The 23,647-nt window shown below is 33.1% G+C and overlaps 1 protein-coding gene across 5 annotated transcripts; it reads right to left on the bottom strand.

The window, feature by feature from the left end:
• Nucleotides 1-116: 116 nt before the first annotated feature.
• LOC126768910 (fatty-acid amide hydrolase 2-B-like) lies at nt 117-22,858 on the bottom strand. 5 transcript variants are annotated; one of them, XM_050487325.1, is made up of 10 exons: nt 10,755-11,050; nt 10,561-10,629; nt 6,029-6,211; nt 4,146-4,365; nt 3,570-3,787; nt 3,320-3,449; nt 2,484-2,623; nt 1,633-1,773; nt 854-1,123; nt 117-575 (listed from the first exon to the last, which is right to left on the bottom strand). In XM_050487325.1, the coding sequence occupies exons 1-10, from the start codon at nt 10,986-10,988 to the stop codon at nt 273-275; spliced, it is 1,908 nt and encodes a 635-aa protein (XP_050343282.1). In that variant the 5' UTR covers nt 10,989-11,050; the 3' UTR covers nt 117-272. The 5 variants fall into 5 exon arrangements, with proteins under 5 accessions (XP_050343282.1, XP_050343284.1, XP_050343283.1 ...); XM_050487327.1 differs by lacking the exons at nt 10,561-10,629; nt 10,755-11,050 and adding an exon at nt 22,766-22,858; XM_050487326.1 differs by lacking the exon at nt 10,561-10,629.
• Nucleotides 22,859-23,647: the final 789 nt, after the last annotated feature.

Here is a 23,647-nt window from a genome sequence, read left to right as displayed (position 1 = left end):
AAACCAAATATTTTTTTACAGCTTTTCTTAATAAGATACTAAGATAAGATACGGATTAACTTTACCTTATGGGCTTACAATATAGTGGGGTAGGATAAGAAAAATCAAAAACAATATCATTATAGTATCCTTGTATAAATATATATAAATCATGATCCTTACATCATTTTCTTTCTTTTTATAAAACATTCACACATTGTCATTCTAGTCCTTTATATTGCACGATAGCTCTTTAGCGCTATTTACATAGAAAAAGTTTATCATTCCTTTAGTTACGCAGTTTTAATGCTGTTTAATAGTTCCTTATTAGGCGGCGTCCATCCTCCGAATGCTTTTTCGAATTCCTTGGCAACAGCTATCGTTAAATGATCATTACATTTATTCGCAACAATTTGCAAGCCTACGGGCAGACCCTTATCTGTGAGCCCAATAGGACAAGCCGTAGCGGGTAGCCCTAAAGCGTTGAATATCGTCAGATATCCACAATTTAAAAATTTGTAAAATATCCTGTAGTGTAAATGTGCCGGATATGGGAACGTTGGAAACAATAACACTGCATCGTCAGATAAAGCTTCCTGAAAAAAGTAAACAAGATAGAGATCGTTGATCTATTTAAATCGGATTACGGATATAATGTATCTTTGGAATTGGATTTGTGATCAAAGTAAGCGTTTATTTTAAATACAAATGTAATTCGTAAATAAATATACGTGCACATCTAAAAATAAAATTATAACTTAAACCACACGTAGGTGGTACTCATACACAAGTTTCTGGAAATTCTACTCCTACTGGTTTTGTATTTGATACAAAAAACACTAAAATTATTAAATATATTTAAAATGAGACCTACATTAAAATCAGTCTTAATTTCTTCAAAGACTTCTAAAAGTTTTTTATAATAATTCTTTGGTAAAGCATCGAAGAATTTCTTTGCGGGTCCATAAGCGATACACGTTAAGGAGTGACTGGACAAACCCATCATCTTCTTTAAGACTTCCGGCCACATCGATATCAGCTGGTCCCGTTTCTCTGGATCTGTGTAGATGTTTCGTACGTGATTTATCTTGAAAAGTACTCTTACGCTTATTTCCCACATGTGCTCTATATTTGCTATTTTTAGCTGAAATACAATGAATATGTAACGAACAAGTATAAAAATTGTAAAAATTTCGTGTATTCGTGATACGTAACGCAATATTTGAAATATTTGAAGGAGTAAGTTTTCAATCTGAATATGTAAATAATCTTTAATTGTACTTTTTGTACGTAGTATTAGCATCATATGTATTTAAATAGTTTTTAATGCTGTAACATTAAGAGCTTTTTGTTGGTCTCTAGACAACAATTTAACAAGTCTAAGTACCTACTTACTCAGTTGTTATACTATTCAAATAAATTGAAATGTATATAACATATTGCCGCCAACTTAGATCTAAAAGATTTAGGGATTAGGGACTTAGATCTCTTGTGCCTGACCACTGACCCACTCACTCAATAATAATAAAAGTTACTGATGGCAAGCGGTAGATTAGACTGAGGTATGTATAAAATCCAGTCATTGTTACTAAACTATGAAGTAAACCATGAGATGAGACCTATTTATAATTTTAATGCAATTTGATTACTGACCTCTTTAACTTCTACGTTATAGGTAGATTTAATGTAAGCTTTAGCTTTTTCCAAAGCCATTTTTATGTCTGATCCAATTTTGTCAGTAACATTACTGCCATCGCCTTCCATGTAATAAAATTTTAGACGTGTAAGATCTACCTGTAAGACAGGAAGAGATAATGAAACAGTAATATTATATTAGAATTATACATAAAAATACACCTACGAACGTGAGAACGTAATAAAAGTTATATTCAATTATATTATAATAATAATAATAATATTCTGGGACATCTTTAACACACGGCCATCTGATCCCAAATTAAGCTTGTACAAAGCTTTGTGCTAGGGAAACCAGACAACTGATATATTACATATACTACTTTTTTTTTGTAAATACATACTTATATAGATAATTACACCCAGACTCAGGACAAACAGACATGTTCATGCACACAAATGTCGGTCCTGGGTGGGAATCGAACCCACAACCTTCGGCGTGAAAGGCAAGTGTTCTACCAACCACGCCAACCGGCTCGTCAATATTGATAAAATTATACTAGTTTTTATCATCACTGGCACTAAAAGTTTGCAAATTTAAAAATAAACGTTTGGGGGTTAGGGCACTGTTTTAAAATTAGGAAAAAAGATTACACCTTTGAGTATATAAGTATAAGCAAAATAATTCTCAAACACATACTAACGGGTGAAGTCAAATAAGATTGTGTACAAAAAAAAGTACTGACTTTATTTTCGATATTAAAGAAATATATATTTAGAAAAGAGTGAATTGGAATATAAAAATAGATTTGATCAATTATATAAAAGAAGTAAAAAAGTACTTAAGCATCTTTTATATTATTACATACCGGTTTATCCAATGGCACATCTGGACCAGAGGATTGTCTCAAAACTTTTAAAAGCAGAGGTAAATCTTCCGCGTATCGTGTAATAGGTCCTAGTGCAAAGAATTCCTCAAATTCTGGATCAAGGCAGTCTGGTACATGACCTGGAAAAATATAAAATTTATTTATAAAACTGAATAAGACCGTGTGTCTTAATTAAAGTTTTGTCATACTTTCTTATATCATTAAGCTAAACATTACTGTACTTTAATTTTTACCGTACTGAAATTATTAGGTATTAATATAGGTAGGCATATATTCTGAGACAACGAAAAAGCAATATCAAATTTAGGTTACCAAATTCTAGTTTAAAAGTAAATAAAAAAAAATATGTTAAAAAATCTTACTAACAGGTTATTTGATTGTAAAGGCAATTCAATAGTTAAAGTTGAATTTATGATTGTAGAAAATATTTTATTAACCATAATTTGTTTATCATTAACAATTTATATATCTGTATAAATGTAAGTAGAACAGATTGAAGCGACGAAGATGGAATCTTCATGGAATTAATGCCAGCAATTGCATCTTCATGAAGCAAAACTCAAAAATCAATGATTTTACAACAAAACATCAATATATTTGTTGTTCTAGTTTTCTCGTTTTTATAGAACCCGCCTGATTGAAAGTGCACATGAAATCTTAGATTGCATGTTCGTTAGCGCATTTACAATGACAGGAACACTTTGTACTTCTTTCAATTCCAATGTTTATTTGCTGATGTGACCATTAGGTGGTCCATTTGCCTGTCGGCTATTTATCTGTAATTAAATGAAAACGAAAATGTAATTTTTACTTACCTTCAATAGATACAAGTTTCGGTGAAGGCTTATGACCAAATATACCATTGAACATTGGTGGTAGTCGTAATGATCCTGCGATATCCGAACCCACTCCTATTATAGAAGCCGCTGAAGCTATTAACGCTGACTGAAAGCATAACCAATACAATTCAAAACTAATAATATTCAGTTATGAAAAAACGGTTGCTAAATTACATACAAATGTATAATCTAGCTTATTTTACGCATAATGTTTTGATAAACTTACTTCTCCACCAGATGACCCTCCCGTTGTACGTCTCTGGTCGTAAGGGTTCATAGTCAAACCTGTGACATTGTTGTAAGTTTCCCAATTCATACATAGCTGTGGCGTATTTGTCACAGCAATTGGTATCGCACCGGCTGCTCTGGCTCTACGGACTATATCTGCGTCCTTTTTAGCTGGATTCCTATATGGAAACACCGTACCACTATCATTACTCATGCCTGCAAAAATATATTAATTTAGATAAATTCATTATTGGAAATTACAATAATGTTGTTGTTTTATTTACATATACCATATGTAGGCGGACGGGCAAATAAGCCACCTTGTGTTAAATGTTCAACACCGCCCATAGACATTGGCGATGTTATGTCCCTTGTGCCTGTACTTGCACTGGTTTACTCATCATTCAAACCGGTTTGCATGAATACTCGTATTGCGGTAGAATATCGGAGGAGTGGCTGGTACATACCCAGACGGGCTTGCACAAAGCCCTACTACCTAGTAGTGCTTATGATATATTAATAATAATTGTTATGAAAATATTTGGGTGGTTTAATGATTAAAATTTTGTATTACCTTCTACTGCTATACTTTCTTTAACAGTCATAGGAATGCCAAGTAAAGGATATTCCTTAGCTAATTCCTCGCTTGAACGGTCATTGGATGCTATCATTTTGTCTATACACTTCGCTTCCTTTATGGCTAAGTCGTATCGAGGCTCAACTATAGCGTTCAAATACGGATTGACTTCTTTACAACGTTCGATGTACGCTGTTACTAATTCTTCTGATGTAATCTGAAGGGTAAAAAAGTATTATTTTCATTAAAATTATTACTTAGTTTCGATACTAGATGACTCTGCGTGAAGAAACAATAATTAATTAATAACATAAATATAGGGCGATTTCCCGAAGATTGCGATAACAAACCATGTATGTATGAGCTTTTTTTTTGTTTATATTCAATCGTGTATCCGGCAGTGAAGGAAAATTTCCTGAAAAAACTTGTGAACCTTGACATTTAGGGAGAGATACTTTTATCCTACATATTTTCCAAGTCTTTGTACTTAGCACGATCCAAATAAATATAAATAAATAATACCATGTTATTGTAGTAATTGTAAGAACATTAAATGTTATTAATATTAAATTACTTTTAGATCAATATGATTAATGACTATAATTATGTTTATACTTACTAATACTGTATATATGTATAATTGTATTGTGCAATCCTAACTAATATTCTGAATACGAAAGTGAGTTTGTTTGATTTCTTTGTCTTTTACGCTTTCACGTTTTTACTCACCCGAACATCATGAAATTTTGTACAGATATTGTCAGGGGTACAAAAAAGGACATAGGATAATTAACATCATCATTATTGTAAACATAATAAATATTTTTTGGCCAAATTACAGCCAGGACGAAGCGAAGAATTATCGAAGATATTTAGACAAGAATAAAAAATATTTTAAATTAATTTGACAATGAATAATAATTACTTAAACTTAATTTTTTCTACATTTAATACTTTTTAATCTTAGCGTTGGATATCTTAGTACACATAAAGTTGTTATATGTATATACTATTGAAGTACCATAACATTTTCCTGACACTGATACAAAATATTCGCTTTATGTATTATATTTAGCACGAAGATTGAGATTATCTTAGCTTTTACTTCCAACATAAATACTATAGACTGATCTATCGATACATTAAGGTCGACTCAATAATACATTGCGTTAGAATTCTTAACCTGCGACGAATAGCTGACAGCAATTACCTTCAAATGTCAGAGTAACAAAAAAGTCAATAATTTTGCCAGGAGGAAAAGCTCAGGTCGAAACAAGTTATAATCAATACGTATGATAAGTATAGTAACTCTTTCAGTTTATTCTCCTTATATATAACGTCACATGAGCGTAACACAGTCAAATTCGCGCTGCTACTGGGACTTTTGAAAACCGTTGTTTGACAAAACGAATTCGAACTATAGAGCCCCGGATTACAGCTTTATAAGCTAACCATTAGACTAACGAAGCATTTTAGGATTTTTTAGGATATAACTTAAACTGTATATTTCTCATCTGTTATTAACTAATGTATATTAAAATTTAATTTAATTAATATCGTATTTTCCAATAGAAAATATTGTTTATTGTAATATGTTAAATTCTTTAGCAGTTATTTATTATTATTATAAATACATTTATTATTATTATAAAGTTTCGTTTACTGAAAATGAAAGCGTACTAAACATAAGAAGTAAGTTTTAGTAGGTTTGATATTATAATCAGCCGTGTCGAAATTTATATAAACATCACTTATAAATATATACATTGTAATTATAAGTACATGACACATGTATTTTTATGGTTGTTAAAATATTAACATGTATATTCTTATTAATGTAACTAATTATCAATAATATTTCAAACATTGAGTCATGTTACCTGTTTGTTTCTGATCATCATTGCCAGTGTGGTAGCCGATTTGAATAGTAAAGGGTTTGTTGGTGGCGGACATTTTCTATTTCTTTTGATGTTTAGTAAATATGTTAAAGGGTGCACGCCTATTGCCAGCAGGGATACTAAGAAACGCAGGAACCACCTCATAAATCCGTTCAACATGACTACCTGAAAATAAAACAAGGTTTTATGATATTGATAAATATTATTTACACAAATTTTTCATTTTTGTGAAAAAGTATACAAAACGAACAAACGAAAATGCTCAAGATTGCACAAATAAACGATCAAGCAAGCAAGTATGAAGCGACATACAAAAAATGCTGGCGTTTTTTTTGCAATAACTTGTTGCTATATTTATAAATTACATGGTTAAGCTTCAATTACAGTCTATACATGATATTTTAAATGCTTTTATTTAACTTCACCTGTTAGCTTATATTTATGGGACAAATGTTGTAACTGTATCTTTAAGTCAGTTTTACCTCATCGTCTAAGCTGAAATATTGCACAGACTTTTGGGGCTATTCACAATACAATCCAAATCCAATATTAATTTTAATTTACTTAATTTAATTGTATAAATCTAGTATTCAATAAAAGCTTGTTTTGAAAAGTTTTTGTAGTGTCTACTACCAAGGTAAACCACGCACATTAGAACAGCCTGGTGGAATACGCTCCAAACCTTCTCTTCAAAAGAAGCCATCTGAAAAACATCATTCTCTTAAATCTATTCCTACATGCTTGAATGTCTTTCCCTGTGCTTTATTTATTGTGACTGTAAACGATACCTTCACAGTAAATTGTGTCCTTTTAAAACTAAAACATAAGTCTGTTTTTTTTAATAAGTTGTAGTAATCAAAGGGTAATGCTGCTGCCATTCTTACCACCATACCACGCGGTCACGATTTGTACAGTAACATTTTTAATTTTCATTTGTACATGTTTAAGGATTTACTTTACTTGTCAAACTAACCGACCAAGTATAAATTTAACAAAACTTTGAAAAAAATATGTGGCAACAAAACGAACCTACCTAACCTATAAGCTTTAACTTACAAAGTTGTTTACAAACGAAAACAAACACATAACTACTAACAACTAACAAAACTAACAAGTCTGTATGAGTATTTTCAAACTACCTGTTGAAATATGCCAAAACTATAAAAAGTATTAAAATGTGACTATGGTCTTATCTCGATATTTTTTATAAGAATTAATGCCATGTTTATAAAAACGACTTTGCAAATAATTATTTTAGAACAAATTTTATTACCATAAAAGATTATAGTACGTCAACTTTTACAGATAGACATATAAGACGCGTGGGCGCGTTAACCGACGTACATATGCTAGTATAAGCTGAACCCGATTTAATATTATTGATCATATTCATCTGAACTCAACTTTCATTGGAAGTATCTAAACCACTGAAACTGTTCATTTTTTAACTTTGTTTTGTTCTTATAAACTTTCAATCATCATCATTTTACACAATAGACATTTATAGGGAGCCAAAGTTCAAGCCTTTCAACTGAACAGTTATTTTATAGCATTTATATAAAAAAAATGTTCGACGGGATTCTTTAAATTGACATAACTTTATTATTTATGAACCGATTGAAATAAAACAAACACTAAATTTTAAGTGAAGTTAGCCACAATACATTTGTGAAAACCACACCCAAACAGACAATAATTCTAACAATCATTGTTTTAGGTTCTATTGCGTTGATAAAGACCCCCGATAATAGTTTTACTAAAATATCTTCCATGTGCAGACAGCAATCAGTTACATTTTTATTATATGTATATAAATATAAATTTCTTATTTAAAATTGTTTATATCATGTTATGGTATTACATAATAAAGCAATATTTTGCGTGTCTGTGCATTAAAGATAATGAGGTAATAAGTTATGTTTTTTTTATTTGGTTTACGATTAAAAAAAATATGAAAGCTTAATGCTTTATAATTTGTCAAGATGAAGAGTCAAGATAAAGAGTTATAAATGTCAATTCCAGTTGGTAAAAATATATTTCGTAAACTATTTTTTTCATTTATTTATTTGATTTATAACAAAAACTTAGCGCTCGTTGAGACACGCGGGAACCGTGGAATTTAAAACTTTGTTACAAAAAGATATTACGAGATTTGGGCCGCAACAATTTGTTAGGTACCTTGTGGTGAGGGCGTTGCGACTTTGTAGAAGTAAATGAAAAAAGTACTATGGTTACTGACGTCTGCGCGATTTAATTTTTTAGCGATTGAGTAGCGCTTGAGAAATTTAGAATATAAGACTCACACGGGCTATGCACGATTGTCGAACCGCACTATAGTCACCGTTTCTAAACGGACGCTTAAATTAAGAGATTAATATATAAGTAGTCGGTTTGTACTTTAATTTAAAACGGCAATAGGTGCCTCCGCAAAGATTAAACAAGTTTTTGTTAAGCAATTATAGCAGTGTTCGTTTTTTTAAGGAATTGCTAATATTCCTATTTACCAAGCCAATTAGGTGTAAAGCTTGTGTTAGGAGTGCGGACGACAATAGTTCAAGGGGCCAGGATCGAACCTGCGACTTTTACATCGCAAGGCAACACGTAAATCGTCTTCAAAACCAGAGTAAGCAGGTTTCTTCTAGCAAGCGTGCTACATCCTAGACCGTGTCGATGCTTTACATCAGGCAAGTAAAAGGACAAACGCTGGCCTATAGGAAATAAAAAAAAATACCATTGCGCTATTGACGCTTCAAGTTAAAGCTATTTACTGTGGTACTCTATAGGCCTAATTAAGATTTTAAATATATGTAAATATAATGATTAATAAAAAGTGCGTGTTATAATTGTTTGCAGAAATAATTGCTATAGGGTAACTTTATTAAGTCGTATCTTGGCAAATATGTATGTCACACGGATATAGTCAATGTAAATTTGTAATTATAATTTTCCAGGCATTGTTAAAATACACACTTAGAGGTACGGTGTGAAAAGAAATAATTATTATGTAAAAATAAATAATTATTTATTATATAATAATAAGTTTAATTACTTAAGAAATAACGGGTATGTAATTCAAATCTTATAGAGCAGAACCAGCCAGAAAATTATTTCTACTACATTATTTATTTAATGATTTATTAATGTTATAATGGTAGCTCATTCGGCTCGTAAGTCATTCATGATACAAAAAAAATTATTATATATATATGACTACAGCTGTCCCGGTTTCGCTCGGGTAGAATAAGTGTCTACATAAAACGTTTATATATGTCGTACTCTTTTGGCTAACGTGACCGCCGATGAAGCTCCTAGTCGGTATAATATTTTCCGACATCTTCGACAATCATGATCATGTTTCAGCCAATTTATATATAACCTTAAAAATTATTCACCGAAACCGAAAATTATACGTAGTTTTTGAGTTTATCGTTCAGCATTAAGACAGACAGACAACGGTGGATGGACTTTGTTTCATATTATAATATAGTAACGTCATGCAACGTAACGCCAAGCTATATAATGCCACACTCCATAACGCCACGCCAAATGCCGAGACAAGCCAAGCCAAGCCAAGCCATGTCAAGCCCGCCTGTCACCATTGCTGACGTCACATTCGAGTGCCACCCTATTGTCACAATTCTTACTAATTTTTAACGATTACGATATGTCGCCAATTCAATTTCAATCCAACTTTGACTATTTTATATTTTATTCGGATCGGTACCGAACCGATATGATGTTAACGTGTACCGTTATGCCAAATCCAAGCTTAATTGTTAACTTTTATGCCAGTAGTCGATAATTAAATTAAAGAATAGCAAAAGATAATCCGTTACGATTACGCTTTGATTCTTATGCCATAAAGTGACAATTTGTTAATAGAATTCAATCCCAGAACTTAATTCCCGATCGGCTAATTTGGGAATATCATTCGATTTTGTACAAAAGTGTTGCTATGACAACCAAAATAACGGACGAGACGTTGCGTTCATGAAAACGAAAAATAACGGTGTCGAATGGGAAAAGTATTAAGATATAAATATACATTCGATTATTGATATGTTGTTTTTATTATTACCTTCCCATTTCAATATGCAGTGATGTAGGTAGTGATAATTTATTTTATAATTATTTACGGTTTTACATATAACGTTGTTTACCGGGTGATTAAATGAACAATGTCTTCTTTTTTCGAATGTCATATTAATAATGACAAGATAGGTGAAATCACGTTTAAGTAAGGCCGTTAATGTTTTATTTTATTTAAAATCTTAAAATAGGAATTGCTATTATTATTTTGTATAAAAATTAAGCACAAATCTTTTCTGTGAAATCGAATATTGTTTTTTAAGAAAATTTTAATTTACCAAAAGATTTCATTTAAAAACATATTTAGTTAAATATGGATTATGGATTTTGTAGGTATGTGAAGCAACTTGCTTAGCTGACATATGATGGTAAAAAACAGTAAAAAACGCCACCAATTAAAATTTAATAGGTATCACCATCACCACCTCAGGATCTATTTTCAGATGGCGCTTCGGTTTCGGGCTCAATTTCTGTTTCTCGGGCTCCTTGCGACCCTGTTATGATATTTTAATGATATGTCTAAGTAAAAATTAGCTTACATAGGTAACACAGGTAAATTTCTATTTAAGCTTATCTATACAGATAATTTTTATAGAAAAAAAATCACTTAATTTATTACCTTAGTTGTGCTTTTTCGTAAAACAATCAATGTTATTCTCGATATACTTTCTTGAATGAGTTCCACAGCTTTAGCTAAGCATTTTGGGTACCACACATTCGAATTATTCAGTAAAACTTCAGCTATAATGAATCCCTGATAAACACCGGCACTTATAACGATTAAAAACACCCTTGTAATTACATTCAGCCCAACATTAAAACACGACACCGGGAAATTAATTAAATTCTCCATTATGAACACAATACTAACGCACTTGATATATAAACATCAATTCTACCGTCCATGTGTCGTATTGTAAAGTGACGGTAACAAAAAGTACGTACTATGATTCAATAAATTATCAAGCGAGTAAAAGGTCATTAAAACTGATGTGATAAGTTATCGCCTTGTAATTACACAACAGTAATATCTCTAATATTTTTTAATTATAAACAGGAATTTTGTTACACAAATATAAAGTAAACTATAATTCATACGATTTTTACCTTAATATATAATTATTACGATTATACCTTAATTAATTATTTATGAATTTACGAAATGTTATATATTTTTTAATTAATTTTTTTTTCGTTTTTCATTACGTTTTGCTTAAATAATAGAATAATGAAAATCAGTGCGAGTGTTTTTTTTAATATAAATTACGTGACGATAACACAATTACGGACAATTCATAAATTGATTATCACTAAAAATCTGGCCATCAGAATACGATTGAGATATAATCGATGTTAATTCTTATCATCACGTACACCTTGAACCTACATTTACAAATGTCTTTATGTACAAAGTATATGTACAACCAAAGTCCAAATTTTGTGTTGTTTAAAGATATAAAGCATGGTTGAATAGAATAGGTAGTTTAGTAAAGTCTTTGCGCTTACATGTGCAAACTAGTTTGCACACGTGTCTGTGTGTAATGTTTATGCAAGATCAAAAGTTCAGCTATTGTTTTCGTTACATTATTAAAGATGTAGTTGACATGAAGTCAGTACTCTCTCAGTTACAGGAAACCACAGCATCCATCCCATTCAACTACGTAACAGCTAATATAGTAAAATTAAAGTTAACAACTTTACAAATTTAAAATAATACGACTTAATGTACTAACACAAAAAACAAAATTTCTTATGTTAAATTACTAAAATTTAGGAATAAAATTTGAGAAGCTAAAATAAAAGGAGTACAAAAAAATATAAAGATACAAAAAAAATACTTAAAATATAAATAGAATGAATGAATAAACTTTATAAATACTTTAGCTGTGTATTGCCACTTTGTTAGTAAGTTAAACGGATTATGCTGATAGCTTTTGCTCAAGCTATATTGACATGATAGCCGAAATATCAATAGAAAGATATAAGAGATATATGGTTTTTATACTATATATAGACATATAATACTATATTTTATACTATATATAGACGTTTTAAATCCGGAAAACATTGTGAAGGTAACGTGTCGGATAAATTCTGCCACTATTAATCTGAATTAGAGCAGCGTGGTGCAATAATGCATTAATTTTATTTATACATTAATTTCTTTCAACACATATATATCGTGATTTGATTTTGGTTCTTTGGCCATATTCGTAAAAATAATTAATTTATTAATTTTATTAATGGTTGGTTTAAATTCGACTTTATTTATATAAAAATGACACTTGAAATCATTGAAGTATGATATTTCATCATTCATTTTTGTTTTCAATTCTAATAACTTACGAAATTAAATGCATTTAATTTCTGGTTAGTTACAAAATTCAACAATAATTAGGAGATTGCTTGCCTCGTTGGTCTAGTGGCTTGATATAAAGCCGCAGACCCAGAGGTCCTGGGTTCAATTCCCAGGTCGGGCCAATAAAAAGTTATTGGGTTTTTCTGTCAGAAATTTCTCAGTAGCAGCCCGGAGTCTGGAAGTTGGAAGTGTGTACACTCCCGTGCTTTGGAAAGCACGTAAAGTCGTTGGTCATGCGACTGAACTCTTCCCGGTCGTGTCGGATTGCCATCCTATCGAATTATGAGAGTTAGAAAATAGAGAGTGCAACTGTGTTTGCGCACACACTTGTGCACTATAATATCTCTTGAGTAGTTGGCTTATATCTCTTGAGATTGGCCGCCGTGGCCGAAATCGGCCTGGAGGACATTATTTAGGAGATTACAAAGCCTCAAATTATCCACTTCAAAGCTTATATATCTTTATATTTTGTTTCTATGTAATAATAGTCACAAATAAATATTACGAAAAATATGATAATGAGGCTTAGCCGATTTGTCCAGCTAAATCTGTCATTAGTAAAAAAAAAAACTACACAGAAAAGGCGTTATTGGTTTTTAAGTTAGAATTTTTGTCTTTAGCAGTGAACGTAAACTATGAATGTTCTATTTTATTTAATATATTGTACCTGTTATTCATATCATACATTAATTTGACGTACGTAAGACGCGCAATGTTTGAAAACGAAACATTACTCCAGCGACTCTGTCAAGATGACGAAATCGTCGGCAAATTAAAGATGTTTTTTTCTTTATTTAAGAGGTGGGCAAACGAGCAGGAGGTTAACCTGACTACCAATGCCCATGGACATCTGCAACACCCGAGGGCTTGCAGGTGCGTTGCCGGCCTTTATGTATTATATAATATGTTAGATGCACTCGCCGTTTTAACACGCTTTAATATAATTGATTAATGATATCTATATGAATTTGATAACTAAATTATCTTAATAACTAATAAATCTTGGCGTGTATGTTTTAGCCGTGGATTTTACGCCAACTATAATTACGCTAAGATTTGAATTGGCTTCAAAACTTTTAGACAGGTATTGGCCCAGTTGTGAGATAATTACGGACTAGTCTTTATCTGGACATAATTGTTTCTATATCAAATTAAGTTATCTATTATTTTTTTAGCTGCACTCTTATATTTCTACTTTGTGAATAAATAACGCAAAACATAAAATATAAGCACTATTTTTAGACATTTTACCAACAACATTCTTTGTTTAAAGTATATTAAACTTATTTTGACACGACGACAGATTATAAGATTTATTATATTTTCAGAATAAATTTAAGTTTATTTACATTAAAAGAAAAACAGGTGATTAATTCTATAATACTTAAACATTCGTTATAAGTCTACATACGTTCAGGGTTATACATACAGAGAAAGAAAAGAGAAATAAGTTAATTTTACAGGAGAGCCGTTTGAAGTTTGCAAAAGAGATATACATATGTCTATGAAATCTTTCAACAGATTTAGCTGAAATTTGACTGATGACGTGATTGATGATTACATGTTGTAATCCTTAATCATTAATCTGGTTATATTTCGCTCAAGTCTGTGAACTTTACCACTACGTCAAGTTTTTAGACAGTTCATATTATTTGAAACTTTATAACTTTTTGGTTATTTATTTAAGAATTTAGCACTTACTTATTTACTTTGTCTAAGCACAAATACTTGGGTATTTCAAGATTATAATCTGTCGTCACGTTAGGACGGATTGCGAAGAATATTTAAACGAACGACAACATTCGATTGTAATATTGTTTTAGTTCGTCTTTAAATAAGCAATGACGGAGTCATTGAATTAATTTAATAATAATTCTAAATGTAATATATTATTGAGTGCCAGAACAGATTTAAAAGAGTTTTTTTTTTAAAACTACATCACTGTTTTTTCAGGTATTATTTATTTATATGTCAAACTTATTGTTGTAAAAATTAAAGAATAATTAATATTATATTTCATTGAAAAACATGGCAGCGTTTTTGTTGTTTAAGTGTAAGACGAGGAATCGATGGCTGTTATTAATTATTTTTAATAACAGTTTTGTGTAAATGTATTAATAGCTTAAGTTTTTGATTTTCATGATTTGTGCTACCTAGTTCTAAAACAATAAGTTATTAATCGTATCAAAATATAATTGGGTCATAAAATAAATAACGTAAACGATACTAAATACATTAAGCCTTCGTTATGTTAGTCATAAGTACATAATATTACATTCGTATCATATTCATGGTAATGGTATATTAAGAAATTTTTGATCAAGACAAATCACAGAGACCTTGAGTATACAGTAATCTAGTTGTCATTGAAAGTACGATCTAACCATACATCTGCCATCTAACTGCTACATGTCTTTGTTTCATATACTTGGCTTTGTGTTGAGATATAATTGAACATTTCTAACGCAGGAATTTATTATCTTTAGGTACACAGGTGTGTTAATTTTGTGAGGACATTCTATTTGTAGGTACAGTTTTTCTATCCTTGAGAGCCTTTAGCATCAAGAGACATGTACTCGTATTCGACCCATTATTAGCACTACCCCTTTAAATATTGTAGAGATAATCTTTGGGGATTGAGGTAGAACGTAATGATGATATTAAGATATTACAATCTAAAACAAAACATAAAAAAATATAATTAAGCTAATCATATAGCCTGAAAATAATAGGCTTAAGTATCTAATTTGTGACAATTTTGGAAAAATATTGTTGCCTGTTAAGTTTCCAAAATATGAAATAAGCTAGCAAGGTTATTTCAAATCTTTATAACGCAGTACTCGTGGTGTGGAAATCGTGCAAATAGTTAGAACTCTGGTTGGTCAAGACCGTCTTGCGCCATTGCCTGCGTTTATAACACGTACCAGTACGCATACAGTTTGTAATATTCTAACTTCCTAAAACTATTAAAAATTTATGATTTGGGTAACATTATAATGTTTAAATACAAATAGATTATTCTGCAGTTAAAATTTTTTGATAATTTCTGCAAAATATTAGGCATCACTTTATTTTCATAATTGGAATGGTACCTAAGCTTAGTAGGAGCAATTAAGCTTATTGCTCTTACTTCTTTCCATTTCATTAAATTTATAATTTTCTTACTATGCAATTTACTTTACAATTACTATGCAACAGCAATTTTTGTTATTTCTACTTAATTAAAAATAAAGGATTCAATATTGTAATTTTGATAATAAAATGAATATTTTAATAATTATAAATAATATACAATAAACTTCAAACTACCTTTTATTTGACGGGAATTTTGAAGGTCAAATCGTGTGCGCAGCTCATTGGAGGATCAGAACTGGTTTAAAATTTAGTTGCTACATTTGACTCACATATACTAAAAGGAGAAGTTAAATAAAATCTTGTAAAACAAAAATAAGTTAATAATATTTATGATCTTATTATTGTTGCAGTTTTCATAATCCACTAAAATCGTACTATTACTATCATATTGAATACCGTTATGATAGCGAAAAACCTAGAAAATGCTTTAAATATGTTCTTTAATGTATTATTGTCTATATGTCTTTTGTCTTGTATATTAAACTACCACTACTTACTTGTTATTAATGAGTCATCTCAGATACACACCAGTAGCCTTGTGGCATACTGTCAATATAATTAAAGATATTAGAATGAAACCATAGACAATATAGCACTTCATGTTTTGACTTATTCCTAACATTAATACACTAATATTTTTTACTAAACTAAACTTAAGGAATAGAAAAGGTTATGACGTTTTTAAAATTACAAAAATACATCGTATATCCAAATATATATTACTTGGCATTGTCTGCTACGTAAAATATGCACAAACATGTCGCTTTTTATGTTACTTCATGTCAGTATCTGTTGTTTTTGTTATTAATATAATATTCATTTTAATGAGAATGGAACTTATTTATTATAATATGCGAAAAGGTTTTGTGTCATAAGCATGCACAAAAAAAGTAATATGGTAAACGACGATTTTTGGAATCGAAAATCACGATTATTTGTCCTTGTAGCCCATAGCGTTTCTGATAAACCTAAAGATGTTCAAAGAATGTCGCTCTAGCGAACGTCAACCTCCTCTCGTTGGATTGGTGTGTTTGATTGTGAAGTTTCTAAGTTAGATCATTGTGAAGGTTGAACCAGCATAAAATATCCATTTTGATACACGTATATTTATTGAGTTTAGCTTATTTAGATTACGGTGTATTTTAATAATTAATGCTTTTAATTAAGATGAAGTAAAAATTACTTTTAAGACACCACTATAATAAACGTAATATCCTAAGAAACTTATAAAATATATTGTATTGTCATTGTTTACGTCCGGCAAATTCAACATCACTTATTTGAATTGTTATATTGTATTATGAAAACAATTCATTTTAGTTACATTTTAACCGAGACGGGTGTAGTAGTATGAGTTTCATTGAGTAATACTTTAAGCAAGGCATAACGGTTATGCTTCACAAACTTCGATTCCATCCTGTTGATTGATCATTTCATATGTAATCGTTTATTAATCATTGTTTTGTTCTAGAAATAAAATACATTTGCCAACTTCGTTTATGGTTTCAAGTTGTAAAGTCATACAAGTAATTACTTTGTAATTGTGTTTATTATGTATATTATTCAAAGTATTTAGAGAAACAAGTAATTATGTACCTACTATTATCATATGTTATATATATGTATTATATGCTAGCATTCTTGCCACCAGTCCACGCGGTTGCGATATATTTATTTAAGGCTTTAATGTGTATAGGTACTTTTAAATAAAAAAAAATATCCTATATAAATATAGATTATCTATGACATCATTATTTGTCAGTTACTCTATAGCTGAACTCTAGAAAAAAATATATTAAATATTAAATAGTTAATAATATAAATTAAATAGATTTAAAATTATAACTTTCCGTTATTAAATTTTGTAAAATTACGATTAATAAGTGCTTGTAAGAGCCTACTTCTTGATTACTATATTTTAATTTTATAATCAAATAAAATCAAATCAACAGCCAATCATTGTCCACTGCTGAACATAGGCCTCTCCCATGGTGCGCCAAAGCTCCCTGTCCTCCGCCTTCCGCATCCAGTTGGTGCCCGCCACCTTCTTAAGGTCGTCGGTCCACCTGGCTGGAGGGCGCCCTACGCTGCGCTTGCCGATTCGCGGTCTCCACTCTAGGACTCGTCTGCTCCAACGGCCATCGGTCCTACGACATACGTGACCAGTCCACTGCCACTTCAGCCTGCTAATTTTGCAAGCTATGTCGGTTACTCCGGTTCTTTTCCGGATAATCTTATTTCTGATCTTATCCTTCAAAGATACTCCGAGCATAGCTCGCTCCATAGCACGCTGAGCGACTTTGAATTTGTGGACTAGTCCCGCAGTTAGTGTCCACGTTTCGGCACCGTATGTCATGGCAGGTAAGACGCATTGGTTGAAGACTTTCGTCTTCAAACATTGCGGTATAGACGACTTGAGGACTTGACGAAGGTTGCCAAATGCTGCCCATCCCAAGCGAATTCTTCGATCGGCTTCCTTCTCGAAGTTGTTCCTACCGACTTGTATTATCTGTCCTAGGTAGGTATATTCACTAACAACTTCGAGAGGTTTCCCCTCGACGTATATCGGTCCCGGCACGACATGCCTATTGAACATGACCTTGGTCTTGTCCAAGTTCATACCGAGACCGACACACCGGGAGGACTCGCCTAGGCTACGCAGCATTTCGGTGAGTTGTTCCAGCGACTCTGCTATGATGACGATATCGTCGGCAAATCGAAGGTGTGAGATGTACTCGCCGTTTACATTGAATCCATACCTAGTCCAATCCAGCGTTTTGAAAACGTCTTCCAACGCGTTGGTGAACAGTTTCGGGGATATTACATCCCCCTGTCTCACCCCTCTGCGCAGTTGGATCGCCTTCGTCTTACAGTCCTGGATGTGGACAGTCATTGTAGCGGCGTTGTACAGACATCTCAGTACCTCGATATATCTCCAATCGATATGACATCTCTGCAATGAGTCGAGCACTGCCCAGGTTTCGATGGAGTCGAAGGCTTTCTCGTAGTCCACAAATGCCATACACAGCGGCTGATTGTACTCTTCGGTCTTCTGCACAATCTGCCGAACAGTATGGATGTGGTCCACGGTGCTGTAGCCTGATCGAAAGCCGGCTTGCTCTGGGGGCTGGGTCGTCAAGTCGTCTGGCGAGACGGTTCGTGACGACTCTTGAGAACAGCTTATACACGTGACTCAGGAGGGAGATTGGTCTGTAGTTTTTCAAGAGGGTTTTATCACCTTTCTTGAAAAACAGTACCACCTCACTCCCGCTCCACGTTTCCGGGGTCTTGCCATGTTGGATGACGGAATTAAAGAGGCTTGCTAGCTCTTTCAGGACCGGAGTCCCGCCTGCCTTAAGCAACTCTGTTGTGATTCCGTCATCTCCCGGAGCTTTGTTGTTTTTAAGCTGTTCTAGAGCCGCCCTAATCTCTCCTTGGTCAACGACCGGGAGCTCCTCGGAGTAATGGCGCATAAGAGGGGCGCGCTGGTCATCAATACTGATTCCCACGGGTTTATCCGATCTTGAAGAGAACAACTGCCCATAAAACCTCTCTACTTCTCCGATAATCTCAGGCCTAGAGGTAACGACCCCACCATTTTCAGTTTTAAGTTTTGTCAGACGCGGCCTCCCAAACTTGCGAGCGAACACTTTCGATCCCCGATTTTGCTCAATCGCAGCCTTGATGGCACGGGTATTGGAGCGTCGGAGATCGCGTCGCGTCAGCGTTTTTATTGTTCGGTTTAAGGCCTTATCTGACAAAAACGATGGTAGTTCTCGTCGTTTTCTCATGAGCTCGAGTGTCTCAGCAGAGAGTTTTGGTGCGTTGTCTCTTCTCTGTGGCGGAAAACACTTGCGGGATGTGTTTTGCAGTATTTTGACCAGCGTGTCGGTTCTCTCATCAATGCTGCTTATGGTTTCCAACGCGGTGAATTGATTTTGAAGTTCCATTTGGAACTTTTCGGAGCCTTGACTACCATGCTCCAAGCTGCCTTGGAGCATGGTAGGTCGGAGAGTAGACCTCATCATTCTCGATCTTTCGGCTTTTAAGTTGATATTTAGAGTGCCTCGAACCAAGCGGTGATCACTTCCGGTATTAAACCTGTTGATCACTGAAACATCTCTAAATATGTGCCTTTTATTCGAAATGATAAAGTCTATCTCGTTCCTTGTCACGTTATCGGGGCTTCGCCAGGTCCACCTCCTCTGAGGCTTCTTTTGAAAGAAAGAATTCATCAAAAAAAGCCCCTGCGCTTCGAGAAAGTTTACCAGCCGTAAGGTCCGACTTTCGATTCGCCGCTATCTTGTACTCCCACTTTAGCATTAAAGTCTCCCATAACAACATTGTAGTGGGCCCTCGAGGTGTCGTTGAGGGCCTTTGCGATGTCCTCGTACATCGCTTCGACCACATCATCAGAGTATGTCGAAGTTGGCGCATATACCTGTACAACCTTCAGGGAGTACCTGTCGGAAAGTTTTAGGACAAGGTACGCTACCCGATTCGACACACTACTGATTTCCACAATGCTGCTAATGAGATCCTTTTTGACAAGAAAACCGACACCACCCTGGGAGAGGTTATCACCTTCGCGGAAGTAGAGTAAGTTACCGGACTCTAGAGTTATCGTGTCCTCCCCCTGTCTTCGGACTTCAGATAACCCCAGTATATGCCAGTTTATATGACTTAACTCTACTTCTAATTCGGCGAGGTGATGGTCCAGCCTCATCGAGCGTCCATTATACGTTGCCATTTTCAGTCGTTTTATACGGTACCCTGCCGTGAACCGGTGATTCTTAGCACCCCCTGCCCTGCCGATACCGCGACCGCTACCTTGGTCGGGCCTAGCGGGCTTGCCGGTAACTGGGGGCCTTTTTTTTGGGCGCATCTGCCATTAAGGGAGGAGCCATTGGCGAGCGCAGTAGGGGGTAAGATGTTTATGGGAGGGGGGACGCTGCTGCCCATCCCCCCTTTTCCCCGTCCCTCAGTCGCCTCTTACGACACCCACGGGATGAGATTGGGGGAGTACTATTCTAAGCCGGTACTCCACGGTAATAAAATAAAATTATATATAGATAAATTATAAACCACATACTATTTCATACATACATACATACCTTACTTGGAAATGGACAAATAATAGCTTTTCAAGCGGTATTTAAAAATACTCAATGAATTCGACTGCCGAATATCTGTAGGCAGTGCATTCCAAAGTTTGATGGTTTTTGCAGTAAAAGAGTTACTGTAGGTTTGTGTCCGGCTGCAGGGGGTAACTAGTTTATTATCATCCGAAGAACGCAGGTTGTGTGCGCTGTCGCAACCAAGAAATTTAAAGCGTTCTTTAAGGTAAGATAAGGTGCTTTGTAATCATTATTGTTATTTAGGGTAGAATAAAAATGCTATGATTACGAGCGTAATTCTTGTTGAGCGTTATAGAGGAGAAATGACATAACACACAAACTTTTTTACATTTAATGCAATATGCATTGGCAACTAGTGTTGCTTCTAATAAAAAATAACACTTGAATTAAAAATAAAACAAAATATTAATGTTTTTTACAAGGTGTCAAAATACTAAATATTACAGTCGTTATTCGTATTTTATAAAAATAAATTAAAATGTGAATATATTATTTCTTTTATATTTAATTTTTTTTATTATTAATATATAAATTTATTTTAATTTAAGTGATTTATTTCATTAAAGCAGTTTACAATTACAATTCGTGAAATTTCTCACTTAGATATATAGATGGGTTAGATAAAGAATTAAGAAACCGGTAGTTGAAGGTGAAGGTAGGAGCAGATCATATCGCATACTTGAATTTGGATTTAATTTATTTCAAGTCTGCTATAAAATGCAATTGCTATCGCTTTCAGCAAGCGAGAGAACAAAGTATGCTATTGCGAGAGCGGATGATAATTTTATTGATCTTGGCGCTACAGCGTTTAAGAGTTGCTTTTAGGCGCTATAATGTAAGGTTTCTAGTTAGGTACTTTTGTATGCCGCATACTTATATCTTAAACAAATCACTTCATTATACAACTATTTATATCAAATCATTTGAAACAATAAAATGAGAACGAGAACAGATTCGATGTAGGGAATCATCGATGTCAAAAATCTAATTTTTGGTTTAATAACTTTGGTATCTCATAATTACGGATAAAGACCCACCAAGAGAAAGATTACACCCAAATTACAAATCAAAAAAAGGAAATCTTGCTTTCGTATTTCATAATTACGAATAATAACATTATTAACGCTTTAATTGTTACGCTGAAAATAAATTCAGTCTCCAACAAATTGGTTCTTACTCAATATTCTTCAATATATTATATTATAATTATCTTATATAACAAAAAATATAAAAAAAAAATAAACTAAAGTAAATGATAGATACCTGTCTATATAAAAAATATGAAACTTCAGAAAATTTATATGTTAAATCTATACTTATACATTTTGTATGCCAACTCTGTCTCTTTGAAACACAAATATGTTACAAGAACCATTCCATAATTAATATTATGTTAATGTAAAACATTAAATTTTAATACACAAAACAAAACACTGGTTACATTTCGTATACATGTTTATATTAACATAGTGTAAATTTATATCGTAGCATATTTTTCTACTTGTCAAATAAAAAAAAAAAAGAACTTATTGTTAGAATGAAATTTTCGCTTAAAGATTCTGCCTGTGAACTGTGTCGACTGTCGAGAAACTCGACAACTTTCTACTTCTTTAAAACACTCGTGACTTACATTAAACTAAAAGCCAATATAAATTGTATTTGTTAAATTATATTTAAATAATAAATATATATTTGATTTATATGCTTTTCTTTTATATTCACTCAATACATAATAGCATGGTTGTCTGAGGATCCAATTCATTATGTTAATTTCAAATTAAAAAAAATAATTTAAAAACGAATTTTATCATAATAATTGATAAGTTATACAATGATTTTAAATAGCTATCCGTAAAAGTAAATATTGTAATTTTAAACTTTTTTATTTTTGTATACACATACATTTTATATTTCTACTTGCTTATTTAAAATAAATAAAAAATCACAGCTCTGTTAAATTATTGACTATGATTAATAAAATAAAGTAATTTCACTTACAGTAAAAACACACGCCAATCTATTCACAAATTACGATTTATATTATAAGCTTCAAGACGGTCGAGTGAGTGCGGTTTGTGGCGTGCGCACTACGCCGGCGCGCGCAGTTGACTTACCAGGAGATGCCATAACAAACCGTTAGTAATACTCTTATCAACGAAAGGCTGGTCGACCATTGGCAACAATGCGAGCTGTAGTTCCCGATGGGTTTATTTTTTGTTAGTTTATTAATTGAAGAGGAGAAGATTTTTTAGTATGCCTAACTGAAAAAAACTATTAAGTCTTTATACATAAAACGTATAGGAGAGGTTTTAGTATAAAATATTATAATAAAAAGTAATATAATTTTTTTTATATAAAACAGGCAAACGGACGGGTAAATGGGCCACCTGATGGTAAGTGGACATAACCTTCCCTTATACCGTTTTTATTAATTTTACCTTCGTCAAGTCCTCAAGTCGTCTATACCGCAATGTTTGAAGATGAAAGTCTTCAACCAATGCGTCTTACCTGCCATGACATATGGTGCCGAAACGTGGACACTAACTGCGGGATTAGTCCACAAATTCAAAGTCGCTCAGCGTGCTATGGAGCGATTTATGCTCGGAGTATCTTTGAAGGATAAGATCAGAAATGAGATTATCCGGAAAAGAACCGGAGTCACCGATATAGCTTGCAAAATTAGCAGGCTGAAGTGGCAGTGGGCTGGTCACGTATGTTGTAGGACCGATGGCCGTTGGAGCAGACGAATCCTAGAGTGGAGACCGCGTATCGCAAGCGCAGCGTAGGGCGCCCTCCAGCCAGGTGGACCGATGACCTTAAGAAGGTGGCGGGCACCAACTGGATGCGGAAGGCGGAGGACAGGGAGCTTTGGCGCACCAT

The sequence above is a fragment of the Nymphalis io genome, chromosome 6 (assembly GCF_905147045.1).
Source record: "Nymphalis io chromosome 6, ilAglIoxx1.1, whole genome shotgun sequence".
Classification (NCBI taxonomy): Eukaryota; Metazoa; Arthropoda; class Insecta; order Lepidoptera; family Nymphalidae; genus Nymphalis; species Nymphalis io.
The sequence above is the reverse complement of the archived record's forward strand: the minus strand, read 5'-3'. Positions and strand labels throughout refer to the sequence as shown.